At 45.8% G+C, this 14825-nt stretch overlaps 1 protein-coding gene across 1 annotated transcript; it reads left to right on the top strand.

Annotated features, from left to right (window-relative positions):
- Positions 1-12306: 12306 nt before the first annotated feature.
- On the top strand, positions 12307-13596 carry LOC127336784 (flavonol synthase/flavanone 3-hydroxylase). Its single transcript, XM_051363626.2, has 2 exons — positions 12307-13120; positions 13209-13596. Exons 1-2 carry the CDS (start codon positions 12389-12391, stop codon positions 13419-13421), a joined length of 945 nt encoding a protein of 314 aa, XP_051219586.1. The 5' UTR covers positions 12307-12388; the 3' UTR covers positions 13422-13596.
- Positions 13597-14825: the final 1229 nt, after the last annotated feature.

Raw genomic sequence — 14825 nt, 5'->3', positions numbered from 1 at the left:
ACGTTGCTCGCCATCAATAAGGCTTCAGCACGAGCAACGCATGAACAACGAATAAACTTGATACTGCCTAGATCGCGAGATGCGATCTAGGCAGCATGGTGCTTACCCGGAAGAAACCCTCGAAACAAGGGGTGGCGATGCGCCTAGATTGATTTGTTGTGAACGTGGTTGTCCTTCTTCTCAATAACCCTAGATACATATTTATAGTCCGTAGACTTTCTAACGGGGGAACAATCCCAACCGTGCACGAGCTAAACTCCTTTAATCCTAACCGACACGTATCCTACTATATTTACAGATACACGGGCAACTTAGCCCAAACTCTTGTACAAGGCTGATTCATGTATATTTTCCGTGTATATTCTCCAAGCCCATCTTAATCACGGCCCACCTCTGATCCGGTTAAATTCTGGTGATAACAAACATATGTAATGCAATGATAATCCATGGAAATCCAAGCTAATTAGGACAAGGTGCGAGCACTATTGGTATTCTATGCACGAGGCTTGCAACTTATATGATGTCTTATGCATAACACATATGAATTATTATTACCGTTGACAAAATTGTTTCTATGTTTTCAAAATAAAAGCCCTAGCACAAAAATAGTAATCCATGCTTCCCTCTGCGAAGGGCCTTTCTTTTACTTTATGTTGAGTCAGTTTACCTACTTCTTTCTATCCTAGAAGCAAACACTTGTGTCAACTGTGTGCATTGATTCCTACATACTTGCTTATTTGCATTCATCATATTACTTTGTGTTGACAATTATCCATGAGATATACATGTTGAAGTTGAAAGCAACTGCTGAAACTTATATCTTCCTTTGTGTTGCTTCAAAACTTTCTACTAAGAATTTATTGCTTTATGAGTTAACTCCTATGCAAGTCTTATTGATGCTTGTCTTGAAAGTACTATTCACGAAAAGTCTTTGCTATATGATTCAGTTGTTTAGTCATTGTCTTTACCATTGCTTCGAATCACTCCATTCATCTCATATGCTTTACAATAGTATTGATCAAGATTATGATAGCAGCATGTCACTTCAGAAATTATCCTTGTTATCGTTTACCTACTCGAGGGCGAGTAGGAACTAAGCTTGGGGATGCTTGATACGTCTCAAACGTATCTATAATTTCTTATGTTCCATGCTAGTTTTATGACAATACTCACATGTTTTATATACACTTTATATCATTTATACGCATTTTCCGGCACTAACCTATTAACGAGATGCCGAAGCGCCAGTTCCTGTTTTCTGCTGTTTTTGGTTTCAGAAATCCTACACAGGAAATATTCCCGGAATTGGACGAAACAAAAGCCCAGGGTCTTATTTTCCACGGAGCTTTCCATTAGGGTCGCCACCTATTTATACTGCCCTTCCGCCTATTTATTCCCTCCGTCGCGAAAACCCTATTACCGAGAGCCACGATACGAGAAAAGTTCCAGAGACGCCGCCGCCGCCAATCCCATCTCGGGGGATTCAGGAGATCACCTCCGGCACCCTGTCGGAGAGGGGAATCATCACCCGGAGGGCTCTACATCACCATGATCGCCTCCGGACTGATGTGTGAGTAGTTCATCCTAGGACTATGGGTCCATAGCAGTAGCTAGATGGTTGTCTTCTCCTCATGTGCTATCATGTTAGATCTTGTGAGCTGCCTATCATGATCAAGATCATCTATTTGTAATGCTACATGTTGTGTTTGTTGGGATCCGATGAATATGGAATACTATGTCAAGTTGATTATTGATCTATCATATATGTGTTGTTTATGATCTTGCATGCTCTCCGTTGCTAGTAGAGGCTCTGGCCAAGTTGATACTTGTGACTCCAAGAGGGAGTATTTATGCTCGATAGTGGGTTCATGCCTCCATTGAATCTGGGACAAAGTGAAAGTTCTAAGGTTGTGGATGTGCTGTTGCCACTAGGGATAAAACATCAATGCTTTGTCTAAGGATATTTGTGTTGATTACATTACGCACCATACTTAATGCAATTGTCTGTTGTTTGCAACTTAATACTGGAAGGGGTGCGGATGCTAACCCGAAGGTGGACTTTTTAGGCATAGATGCATGCTGGATAGCGTTCTATGTAATTTGTCGTAATGCCCTAAGTAAATCTCATATTAGTCATCATGATATGTATGTGAATTGCTATGCCCTCTCTATTTGTCAATTGCCCAACTGTAATTTGTTCACCCAACATGCTATTTATCTTATTGGAGAGACACCACTAGTGAACTGTGGACCCCGGTCCATTCTTTTACATCTGAATACAATCTACTGCAATCATTGTTCTCTGCTGTTCTTTGCAAACAAACATCATTCTCTACACCATACATTTAATCCTTTGTTTACAGCAAGCCGGTGAGATTGACAACCTCACTGTTAAGTTGGGGAAAGTATTTTGATTGTGTTGTGCAGGTTCCCCGTTGGCGCCGGAATCCCTGGTGTTGCGCCGCACTACACTCCTTCACCAACAACCTTCACGTGGCCTTCATCTCCTACTAGTTCGATAACCTTGGTTTCTTACTGAGGGAAACTTACTGCTGTACGCATCACACCTTCCACTTGGGGTTCCCAACAAATGTGTGCTTCACGCGTCATCAATAGATTGTCCATAGCATATCGTGGGTAAAGCCGTATGAAAGGAAGATGTCTACCGGGGATATGTGAGTGGGACAAAAGGGTGGGTATGTAGGGTCGCGGAGAAGGTAGTGATTGGTTTGGATCTTATACTGAGCCTCACACCAAGGAAGTGTGGGCGGAATCTCGAGCCCGGTTGGAAACAAGGATAAGGTCTCTTATGAGAAAAGTAACGCACCTCTGCAGAGTGTATCAAATTTTGGCTATCACTCCCTGTTCCGGGAAGGGAACTACAAACGCGGCTGGAAAGGAACTCTGTGAAGTTCTGGTCAACCTGTGAAGACTGACGGGCATAGTTTTCGGAATAAAATAAACCTTTTGAAGAAATGTTTACGAAAACTTGCATTCGCCTATGACTTTCTGGTCTGTGGCTGTAGCTAGTGCATGATACACCTATTTCCTATAATGAACTTGTTGAGTACGCTCGTGCTCATTCCCTCCCATTTGAACCCCCTTCTTAGATCAAAGTCACCGAAGGAGAAACTACCGTGGAACTCGAAGATAAAGAAGTCAACTACAACAAGATGGAGAGCCCAATCAATGAAGTCAATGGAGTCAACTTCTGCATCAGCTGGAGTGGAAACCTAGACTAGTAATAGAAGGGAATCATTTCCATAAATCCTAGTACCTAAGTAGCTAGAGTTCTATAGCAAGCCATGTAACTCTAGAGCTAGAGTTAGAAATGAGTTAGACTACGAGACATTCTTTTGGAGCTTTATTTGAAGTTTTACCTCGCGGTAAAGTAGGAGGCTATGTTGATCTTATGTAAACAGTTCGTGTATCCTTCTATAGACATACCTTGGACTCGCATATGTTTCTGTTGTACCACTCTGAGGGATGTAATATGAGTGGAACAGTGTTTCACTTGTGTTATGTCAACGACTTGCGTACTACATCATGCAGTAGTATGTTGGGTCACCGCAATGATGACTTCGGTCCTAGGCGCAATCTTCGTCCCGCTCGGAGACTATCACTTCAGTGGCAATCGCCAAGGTGGTGGCAAGCACCAGAATGATGACGGCTTCAATTTCGTCGACAATGTTAGGTACAACCATCGTGACCCTAAGAGCAGTCGCCGTGACGACCGCGGCCCACGAGACGATGGCATGCCCGGTTGGAAAATCTCTACCGCACGGCTCCTAGACGATCCCTACATCTACCACAACAAAGAGGGGAAGCCTGACACGCATACCACCACCAAATGTTGCTCTCTCAAGGAGATTGAGAAAGCAAGGCATGCCAAACAAAGCGGCAACGCTAACGGCAGAGGGAACAAAGACAAAGACAAGGACAAGCCCAATGATGAAGATTTCGGTCGCGCCGCCGAGTCGATCCAGACCTTCACTAGGGTCGACAACAAACACGACATGAAGGTCCTCTCCCGCGCAGTCGTTGTCAACCCTGTCATCGTTGACGTCCCACACTGGCTCAACTGGTCCGAGCAGAGCATAACCTAGAGCCGCACAGATCACGCTCCTAAGATCGAGTACCCATGGTGAGTCGCACTGATTGTCAAGCTAAAGGTCGCTAACTTCTGGCTCTCCAAAACCCTCGTGGACGGCGGAAGCTCCATCAACATCATGTACTATGATACATATCAACGATTGCAACTCCTTGACTCACGACTCGAGAGAACGAAAGTCATGTTCCACGAAATCGGCCCAGATCGCAAAGCACGCCCAATCGGCAAAGTCATCATCCCAGTCACCTTCGGCGCGCCAGCTAGCTATCACACCGCGCACATCATCTTCGAGGTTGTTAGCTTCTGCAACCCCAATCACTGCATGTTGGGCAAGCGTTCGCCAAGTTCATGGCCGCCCCACATTACGCATACAACATTATGAAGATGCCCAGGCCGCGTGGAATAATTACCGTCCACGGTGACCCCGAGATGGAGTTGGAATGCGAGGACAAAGACGCCAAAATTGCCGACGCCGTGATCGCTGAAGAGAGGGACACCGCCGTCGTGTGCGCCAGTTACCCAACCGACACAACGATACTGCAGAAGTCGATTGACCATAGCTTGGCATGACCAGTGTTCCAGGCCTCCATCGACACTCACCGAGTTGATCTCGTCGATGACGACTTCAACATGCATGTGGTCGTTGGGACTCACCTTTCCCCTAAATAAGGAAGCGCGCTTATTGAGTTTCTCTACGAGAATCAATCGGGACATCTTCATATAAAAGCCATCTGACATGCCAGGTGTATCGAGGGATATTTGCTGAGCAGCACAACTGGCAAATCCAATGTTTCTAGATTTTCTCTCCCATCGGTGAACAGTCTCCTTGATTCTCACGTGCATGGCGTGCAGGTCGTCTTACCTTTCCAACACCTCAATAGCTAGTCCTATGAGTCTACATGCCGCGCAAGCATTGCCAACGTCAAGAGGTATAATTAAGAGCTCTCTTCTAATTTTTTAGGCCCAGGTAAACACGTAGGCGAGTTAGCTATTAGACTACTCCCTCTGGGTACAAATAAGTGTACATCGGATTTTTTAAGATAAATTATGAAGTAAAATAAAAAATGATTTCTTTTTATTTATTTCACCTTCAACGAGCTAAGTGTTTATGGAAAATAAAGAGAACATGTACTCAATATTATTGGGTTTGATTTTCGTGCGACAAGAGAGAAGCAATTAAAGTGTACTGTGAAGATAGAAGTACACTCTTTTGTGGACAAAGTTTAGAGTTAGATGTACGCTTATTTGTGAACGGAGGAAGTAGCTATATAAATAACGTGCCAATACCATACTATAATCCCAAAATCATGTTAACTTTGGCGGGAGCAATACATTAAGCTTTAATTCATTGCATGCATATATCGATGAATAATCTAGTAGGCTAATTTTCTACCTAACTAACCGTACTAGTACTGCTACACGTACCAGGAATTTCCGTCCAATCCTTGTCCGACATGGCACAGGGACCATCAATCAAAATATCTCATGGCTAGACAACCCGTCGTACAGTATTATCTTTGATAGGGATTATAAGACATATACAATTTTCAAATTATAGACAGCGATTCATTTTTTTTTCTCTTCTCTCGTACTTCCTCCGTTCTGAAATAATCTACACTCTAGCTATAAAATAAGTTCTTAAATAATCTACAATTCGAGCTTTTACTCCCTTTGTCCTCAAAAGAGTATACATGTTAAGGATTTTGCATTGGAAAAATATCATCCACCATGTCTCATCTCTTTAATATTTTCACGTCCAATAAGCTAAATGCATATAAATTATTATCCACTATAAAAATAGTACTAACATAAACTAGTAACAGTTTTAGTTCAATAGCCTTTTTTTTTTTTTGAGATGATTTACCATTCCTACTAGTAGTAGCGAACTACCGATACAAAGACGTGGGATAGTCCACTTCCCACATTTCAGCCAACTACAGACAAGAAAAAATAATCGCGTGATCGATGAGCCCCATCTTGGAGTACTAGTGGAGGAGTAGTACAATATTTATTTGGGTCATTCATTTTATTTATTAATTGGGACCTGGGCACTTCTATCGTGGCACTCGATCATGACCCTGTCGCGTTGTACTTGCATGAACGGTTCATATTTCTAGTGGCAGAGGTTGAAGGCATTCCATCTACCTAGCCGGAAATATTACCCACAACATTGTCACAGATTTTTGCCAAGCCGTGCATATGCTCATGGGGGTTGGTTACATGTGTGGCTATCAGTGGGGATAGGTTGGTTACATGCGTGGCCAGTTGGATACCCACGCACACGGAGAACCAGTTCAAAGATCATCTCCGACACGCACACTAAAAGTACTTTTTATTGAATGAGGAAGGTGGTAATCGGCACTTTAGCGGGCGCGCTAAAAACGAGTGCGGTAAAAAAATTAGCACGTGAGATAGAACGTCATCTAGCGTGGCATACTTGGCGCTTCCGCTCCAACGCGCGGCAAACCGAGGCGCCGCGTGCGAAAGCCAACCGCAGCGCTAATTACTCAACGCTTGTTTATGATATCGTTGATTATCCGCGCTCATCTACTATGATAACCCTGACGCGCCACTTCGTTGATGTCGCTGCGGAAAAGCGAGGCTGCGCCGCTCCCTAGCAGCCACCACCCATCCAACCATCTGAATGAGTGCCCCCACAACGACCAAATTGGTTGCTCCGTCACCGCTCCCTGATTTCAAGTCGGCGACATCGTCGCCTTGCTGCTCGCCGCTCCCCCTCCCCGCACGTGCAAGGTGCTCGCGTGTCGCGTCGCTGCCTCCGCACCGACGCCTGCAAGGTGCTCAGAGGTATTGGCGCTCTCAACTCAGCCCTTTTATTTGCGTTGTAAGAGCACCGGCTAAATTTTAGGATCAATAGATCCTTTGGTACATCATGAACGCTTGTGTCATCATGCATAACATGGTCATCGACAATGCATGTGGGCAAGACAATGACTATTCACACTATGAGTTGATGGGACACCTTGTGCAAGTGTGTAGGAGAGAAGAGAGAGTGGCCTATTTTATTGCATTGTACCATTCGATTTGAAATATTGTTGTGCATGATCAGCTTCATGATGATCTCATCAAGGAGTGATGGACATGAAATGACCAACAATAGTTTCATCTCATATGTATGTTCGTGGTATTGTTGAAAAACTATTTGTTGTATTGTTGATGACCTATATGTTGTATTGACAATGAACTATTAATATGTGTTGTAATAATAAATTAAACTATCTATTGTTGATTTTTCTTGTGTTGATCTTCGGTGTTCTACTATATGTGTAGTTGTTTACTCTTTATGGAGACGTTAGTGCGCTGCATTTTACAATAGTTGGAAAAGCGCTGCTATCCGCATGCTACTTTTTTGGAAGTCCGGTGAAGCAGCCATGCAACCGGCACACAAAATAGCCAAAACATGCGTCGCAAAAAAATTTAGCGCGCCGCTATTTTGTTCGCTTGTTGGAGATTCTCCTTCCATGTTTAATTTGGGAATTAAATTACCTAGGATACACATAATTACTGTAAAATGTATATTAATTTAAAACAAATTTATGGCCTATAGTCTAGACTAGATCAGTACGAAAGGAAGTATATCCGTTCCGATTTAGGCTATACTCTCCCCGTTTTCAAATAAGTGGACGTTTAGGCTTAAATTTTATCCATAAAAGAGTGTATTTTCTATGTTTCCAATACACTTTAAAGTAGAAAAAAGTGTTTATCTCTCATCGCACGGAAATCAAACCCAATAACATTCAACACATGCTATCTTTATTTTTTTCTATATGCTCTTAGCTTATTGGAGGTGAAAAATTAAAGAGGGAGAGATTTTGGTTTGCATCTTCCTAATAAAATTATCTCTCCACATTAAGATTTATCCGGGGACCATTGCATTTATATGTACGCCTAAATAGAATAGTATCAGCCAACAACCATCGACCACCCATTCTCATTCAATTTCTCAAATACTTCGCAGCAGCTTGTAACTACTTCGAATCAACATCAACTTACGAATAATTTATAATCATAGGATTTTAAAATTTTAAATACTTTGCAAAATAGAAAATATTTCCATCTTTGATCTAATGTTATCTTAGAAATCCTATTCTAACAAATTTCTGGCCTCGGATGGATATTAAATCAGAACGGAAGAACTCTGCTCTGTTTTAGTCTAAATTTTGCAAAAGATCGGAAAATTTAGGCAAACATTGATTATTATTATTTTTGAAGGGGAGGCAAACATTGATTAGTACTATTGTAACAACACACATCTGCATGCATCGCAAAGTAATTATAAGAGCATCTCCACTCGTCCCCCGAACAGGCCCCCGGCGAGCGTTTTTTCCATCCGGACGGCGAAATTCGGCCCAGTCGCGCCCCCGGTTCCTCGTTTTCGTCCGGATTTGGGCCTAAATTCATCCGGCGATCCCACGCCCCCCCCGGCCCCCCGGGGAGCGCTCGGGGACTCCGGACGAAACGAAAGCGCGCGAAACGGCGAGGAAACTTCCCGCGCGTCTGGTGGCCCCAACTTGTCGGCGAGAGAAACCGATCGTCGTCCTCATCGCATCGTCTTCCGCGCGCTGTAAAAGCCTGCCGCCGGTCTGCATTCGCCGGCCACGCGGCGAGTTAATGTCGTCGTCTTCCGCGCACGCATCGTCTTCCGCGCGCACTAAAGGCTGCCGCCGGTCAGCTCGCCGCGGACGCGTCGCAATCCACGCGGCATTTAATCCCCGCGCCAGCCACGCCTATATACGCCGGTCCGCTCGCCGCGAGGCGTACCCCGTGCTCCACTCTCCCTCCACTCTCCCTCTACTCTCAAGATGGCGTTCTACGACGACGACGGCGCAGCCAACAACGGCTTCCCCCGCCGGTCGCTCCACGCGTGGGAGGGGCACCTCCTCCACCAGGCGGGGTACCCCTGCCCGCCGGACACGAGGCCTCCCGGAGGCGGCCGGCGGCTAAGTGCCGGCGGCGTTCCAATCCCGCCGCCGCCGCGGGCCATGCCTCGACGTCGCCATCGAGGAGGCGAGGATGACGATGACCGACGAGGAGCGCGCCGACCCGCGCCACCACCCCGACAACTACACGCGGTGGAACTCCTACTTCCTCCGGCGGTGGGAGCGGGAGTCGGCGGCCTACGACGGCCCGCCGCCTCCGCCTGCGCGCAACAACGCCGCGGGCCGCCGACGGTGGTGGAGCGCGCCGGAAAGGACGTTGGCGAACGTCCTCGCGCACATCGAGGGCGGCAACTACCCGGTGCTCACGATGCCCCCTCTATCGGCATCGAGGGCATCGGCGAGCCGCCGTCGGGGAAGCGTCCGGCAGCCACGGCGCATGGCTGCCAGCTCGTCGTCTTCGGATCGGCGTCAAGGTCATCCTTGGCGCCGGTGAAGAGGGAGGAGGCGACGTCGCCTTCGACGCCGGTGCGCGTCAAGAAGGAGCCGGCGTCTCCGCCGGCGACCAGAGGGCGCAGCAGCGGCGCCCTCGTCATCCGAGAACAGCCTTCCGCGCCGCAGCGGCCGGAAGAAGACGAAGAAAGAGGCCGCCGCAAGCCGGCTCGCCGAGGAGGAGGCGAAGCGCGCGGAGGAGGCCGCGATGGCGGAGGCGATCGCCGTGTCGCTTGCCGACATGGAGGAGGAGAAGCGCGCGGACGACGCCGCATCGGGATCGGGCCAGCGCGATCGGCGACGCCAGAGGCGGAGCAGCAGCGGCGGCTGCCGGACACGGCCGCCGCACGCCAACTCGCCGCCCGCGCCGCTCCAACCGCCTCTGACGATGTCGCGCGGTACCGCCGTCCTGCGACACCTCCATCCGGCGTCGCTGTCCCCGTCGTCGACCTCGAGTCCTCCGACGACGATCGGTACAAGCCATCCCCGGTGGGGAGACGCCGGCCAGGGCGACAGCAGCCAAAGCCGCGCAGCCGAAGGCCAACGACGACGGCTCCGACGACGACGGCGACGGCGACTACACGGTGTTCTACCGCCATTTGGGCATGTAGAGCGCCGTGTTTTAAAATTAGCGTTTGAATTCACCTAGCCGAATTCGAAATATAGTCGAATTCGGCCTCTATGTATGAACTCCGCCCGTTTTAGTCTAAATATCATTAAATTTAGTCTATATTCACCCGAATTTAGCCGAAGTTTGTCAAGTTTCCGTTTTTTAAATTCGCATCGTCGACTTCGCCTGGGCACGCGGCTGGGAAACTACTGCCCCCCACGCCAAATCTTCCTCCAATCCGGACGAAAATTTCGCCGAATTTGGGCGTGGGGAGCGCCAACGAGTGGGGATGCTCTAACAGGAAGCAACATTTGCATAGAAGTGATGCTGACCGGGCGGGGATGGGTTGGTTAGATGTGTGGCTAGCAGGGTACTCACGTGTCGCATTGATGGTCAGTTTTAATGGCACATTTAATGCTAGAGTTAAGTACTCTCTCTGTCTTAGTTTAACAGGTACGTATGTTTGTTTAAAAAATTGATTTGATCATTATTTTGGTCAATAAAATATGAAATATATATCATAAAAATTATATTATTGAATTTTTTTTGCATACGAATCTAATGATATAGATTTTGTAGATATAAAATTTATATTTTATTAACTATATCAATGGTTAAAGTTTATCTTAAACTGTGTGTGTGCCTGTTAAGTCGAGACGGAGGGAGTACCTAGGATTGCCATAATTAATGTAGAATGTACTCCTGCCCAGTCAAGCTTCGTAAAGTTTAATCATCTATATTAATAATAATATAAACGTATACAATAAAATAATAATATTTTTAGAATTTTTATGAAATATATTTTCATATTATATGCATTTGACATGGTTTGCATAGTTTAACTTGCGCGGAAAATTATGCACAACATAAAATGGGCAGGAGGGAGTACTTCCTTTGTTCCGGTGGTTTAGGTCTATGTGGATGTTTAGATTGCCAATTTAACTAACATAATACAAGTTGAAAAAAACTTAAATGTTATAATTTTTATGTTCTATGATTTATATTATTGTCAAATTGCCAATTTAGAGATACGCGTAGGTCTAACCTACCGAAATGGAGAGATTAATTTAGAAAAAATAGGACGTAAAATGTAGACTGAACTAAAACGGATGGAGTACCTTCATTCTAATTTCCACATTTTGTAAAAGTTAGACAATCAAGGCAAAAATTGATTAGACTAGTTATAGTGGGAGGTAACATAAGGTACTATTAATATACACATGTTACTACTCTCATCGTGGGTAGTAACTTATATGTAGTTTCATGTATAGTGTTATTTTTTACTCCCTCCGTTCTGAAATACTCTTCATTATAGGTCTAAAATTTGTTCTGAAATACTCAACATTCTAGCTTTTAGTCAAGAATATGGAAAATAAAGTGGTTCTCCTTTATGTATTGGATGTCACTATTTTCAATGTAGCTTGAATTGGTTGTTTAGCAATTTAATTACTACTAATAAATGCACTACTAATTTATCTAATTTTTCTTAGAATGTAGACTAAAATATAATTATGGAGGGAGTATGTTATATGCTCATCTTATCTTGAGGTGTGTGATGTTATAGTAACATAGCTAGTTTAACATAGGCAGCTCACATATGATTAGTCATCTCCTCTCATTTTATTTGTGAACTATGTTTGCTTGTGATTTATGAACTATGTTTTCAAATTGAGTGTCAACTATTGAAATGTAATGGATTTTAATCTTTGTTGTTACATTATTGTATTATGTTCAAAATTGCTAAATAGGGGCCTATAGGCAATACAGACCAAATGGGTGGCACCGTTGGGTGCAAAGCCCATCAGAAACGGACATAAAATTGGTGTTGAAGCAATTTTGTCATAGCATTTCTTTAAAAAATGTCTTGACAATTCTGTCATAATAATAAAAAATCCGGTGTGAGGGTTTTTAGTGCAACATTCTCTATCAAGGTAATTCACCATGGTGAGATATTTACTAAAAATATCGGGAAGTTCGGGCAGATGCTCATACTACGGATCGATTTCCGGAAAGTTGTGGGAGAAAATGCAAAATGACGTGTTTTTGGTTCCAGGCGTTGGATGCTGCCTCCCTGGTCCGTCAACCGACGCCTATCATCGACCTCCTTTTTTGACGTGGTTGTTGCTTAACCATTCCCTGGTTGTTGCTTCTTGTCCGCCGTCATTGTCTGTTGCTTTATATACACAAATCAGTGCGAACAAAAACCATGTACATATCAGTGCGAGAGTTTTATTGAAACTTCAGCTGGTAGGCCTGATTGTGTGAGGGGTGAACGGAATGCCGGGCGCGGAGTTCATGCCGTCCGATCACGAGCTTCACGGCGCCGCCATGGTCCACAGTGTGGAGATCCCGGTGATCGACATGTCCTCCAACAACGCTGGCAGCCTCATGGTGCAGGCGTCGATGGAGTGGGGGATCTTTCAGGTGGTGAACCACGGCGTGCCGGCATCGGCCATGTCCGAGCTGCAGCGCGTGGGGCGTGAGTTCTTCGCGCTCCCGCAGGAGGAGAAGCAGCGGCACGCCATTGACCCGTCGTCAGGGAAGGCCGAGGGCTACGGCTCCACCCTGAAGCGGGACGTCCCCGGCGGCATGATGACCTGGTCTGAATTCCTCTTCCACAACCTCGCGCCTCCTTCCGCCGTCGACCACGCAGTCTGGCCGCAGAAACCCAATGGGTATAGGGAGGCCAACGAGGCATACTTTGCGCACCTGCATACTCTGACGCGAAGGCTGTTCGAGGGATTGTCTGCGGGGCTGGGGCTGGAAGAGGGCGCCATGGAGGAGGCCTTCGGCGGCGACGACGTGGTGTTCCTCCAGAAGATCAACTTCTACCCGCCATGCCCGCACCCGGAGCTGGCGCACGGAGTCGCGCCGCACACCGACCTCAGCACGCTCACCGTGCTCATGCCCAACGAGGTTCCAGGGCTCCAGGTGTCCAGGGACGAACGCTGGTACGACGTCAAGTATGTGCCCGGCGCCATCATCGTTCACATCGGCGACCAGATCGAGGCAAGCTTCCACTACGCCCCCCGTACATTAGTCCTTCTTGATCTGTGTTGTTACGTCAGTTGTTTTTACATGTGTTTCTCTGTGGCAGATTCTGAGCAACGGGAGGTACAAAGCCGTTTTGCACCGGACGACGGTGAGCAGCGAGAAGACGCGGATGTCGTGGCCGGTGTTCGTCGAGCCGCCGATGGAGCACGTCGTCGGGCCGCACCCGCAGATCGTCGCCAGCGAGGGCCAAGCCAAGTATAAGGCCAAAAAGTTCAAGGACTACAAGTACTGCAAGATCAATAAGCTACCGCAGTAGTCAATCTTTCCATCAAGACCTTCTGCTTATGTGTGCGTCAGTATTTACTTTGGGTTTGTCTCTTGTGCTTGTGCACATCTCTTGAATATCCCTGGCGTAATGTTGTCTGCTTGTACTGCCTCGATGCTAGTATATTATTGGTTAAATAATTAATAAATTAAAGGGTTGTGTCTAATTCTTATTGAACTTAGAATTAGCTTTGTTCTCGTTTAAATAATGTACTACGTGAATAGTTTTTTTATGGTATGGACATTTCTTTTTACCGTAGACCAATAAAATCTTAATTGTATCCTCATGTACGGCTGGAAAATCTCATTCGATAAGATTCATCAATAATTATTTTGACTCTGTTCTAGCAATTAAAAGCCGGAAAGCTAAGTACTGACAGAAAAAAAAAGCAAAGGAACTAAGTATGTGCTGATTGCTGAAAGCAAGCAGTCAAGAAAAGGCTACATGGCCGGCTGATCAAACATGGAAGAGACCTGAGTAAGGATGGACGAAAATTAATGTTTTTACTTTTTTGCTGGAAGACAGCTCAAGTGGTGCTTGGGGTGCTGTTGCATGAGAACACTATGGCTCTCTTGTGTTCTCACAGTGGGGCACCACCAGTCAATGTCAGTCGGCGGAAATGGCTGAAGCGCCATCGCTTGTCTCAAAGACCTCTCAATTCTCAAACTAGTTGTTGACCTCATGGTCCTCACTCATGGGAATTTACCAGCAATGCTACACCTACAGACAACACTTACAGGAGGATTTTACGGACTCACAGCAGCAGGGGATAGGATCAGAACGTGGCCCGGTTTTTCAGCACCGAATCGAAACTGAACCAATCAACAAGCCACACATTTGCCCCTATTGTTTCCGTAAGGCTACCATGTCCGTAAGTGGATTATTGGGAATTTACTGCTTGAAACACACGATAATTTTGTGCTGAAAGTTTTTGATCCCAGATCAGTAGACAGATCGATGGCAAGTATCATAGCAAAGGAGTGCCATTTACTGACACCAGAGGATTAATCAATCAAATTAGAGCATTTTTATGGTACCCAGGTACTCCATATTTAGAGTTGGGAGTACCAGTCAAATCCAACAACCATTTAAAAGGACATATTAGACTTTTCGTCGAACATCAAATGGCTATTTGTTCAGCCGTTCCGATCTGAGAGGACGCATCAGTTTCTCATGATTGCGGGTACCCCGCCGCTTCCTCCTCCCTAGAACGAATCAAGGAATAGGGACAGAGAATAAAAAGGTTTCTCATGATCTAATCGTTCTTTCATTAACAATCAAATTCAGTTGTTGTTCCTTGTGAGTCTGTTAGTCCTACACGGAAGATGGTAGCTTTCCTAGCCTCTTCATGTCCACGGCGTTAGAGAGACAGAGATAGACAACCTGTGTGGGTGG

This window comes from Lolium perenne, chromosome 2, assembly GCF_019359855.2.
Source record: "Lolium perenne isolate Kyuss_39 chromosome 2, Kyuss_2.0, whole genome shotgun sequence".
NCBI classification, from domain to species: domain Eukaryota; kingdom Viridiplantae; phylum Streptophyta; class Magnoliopsida; order Poales; family Poaceae; genus Lolium; species Lolium perenne.
Note: the sequence above shows the minus strand (reverse complement) of the source record. Positions and strands in the feature narration are given on the sequence as shown.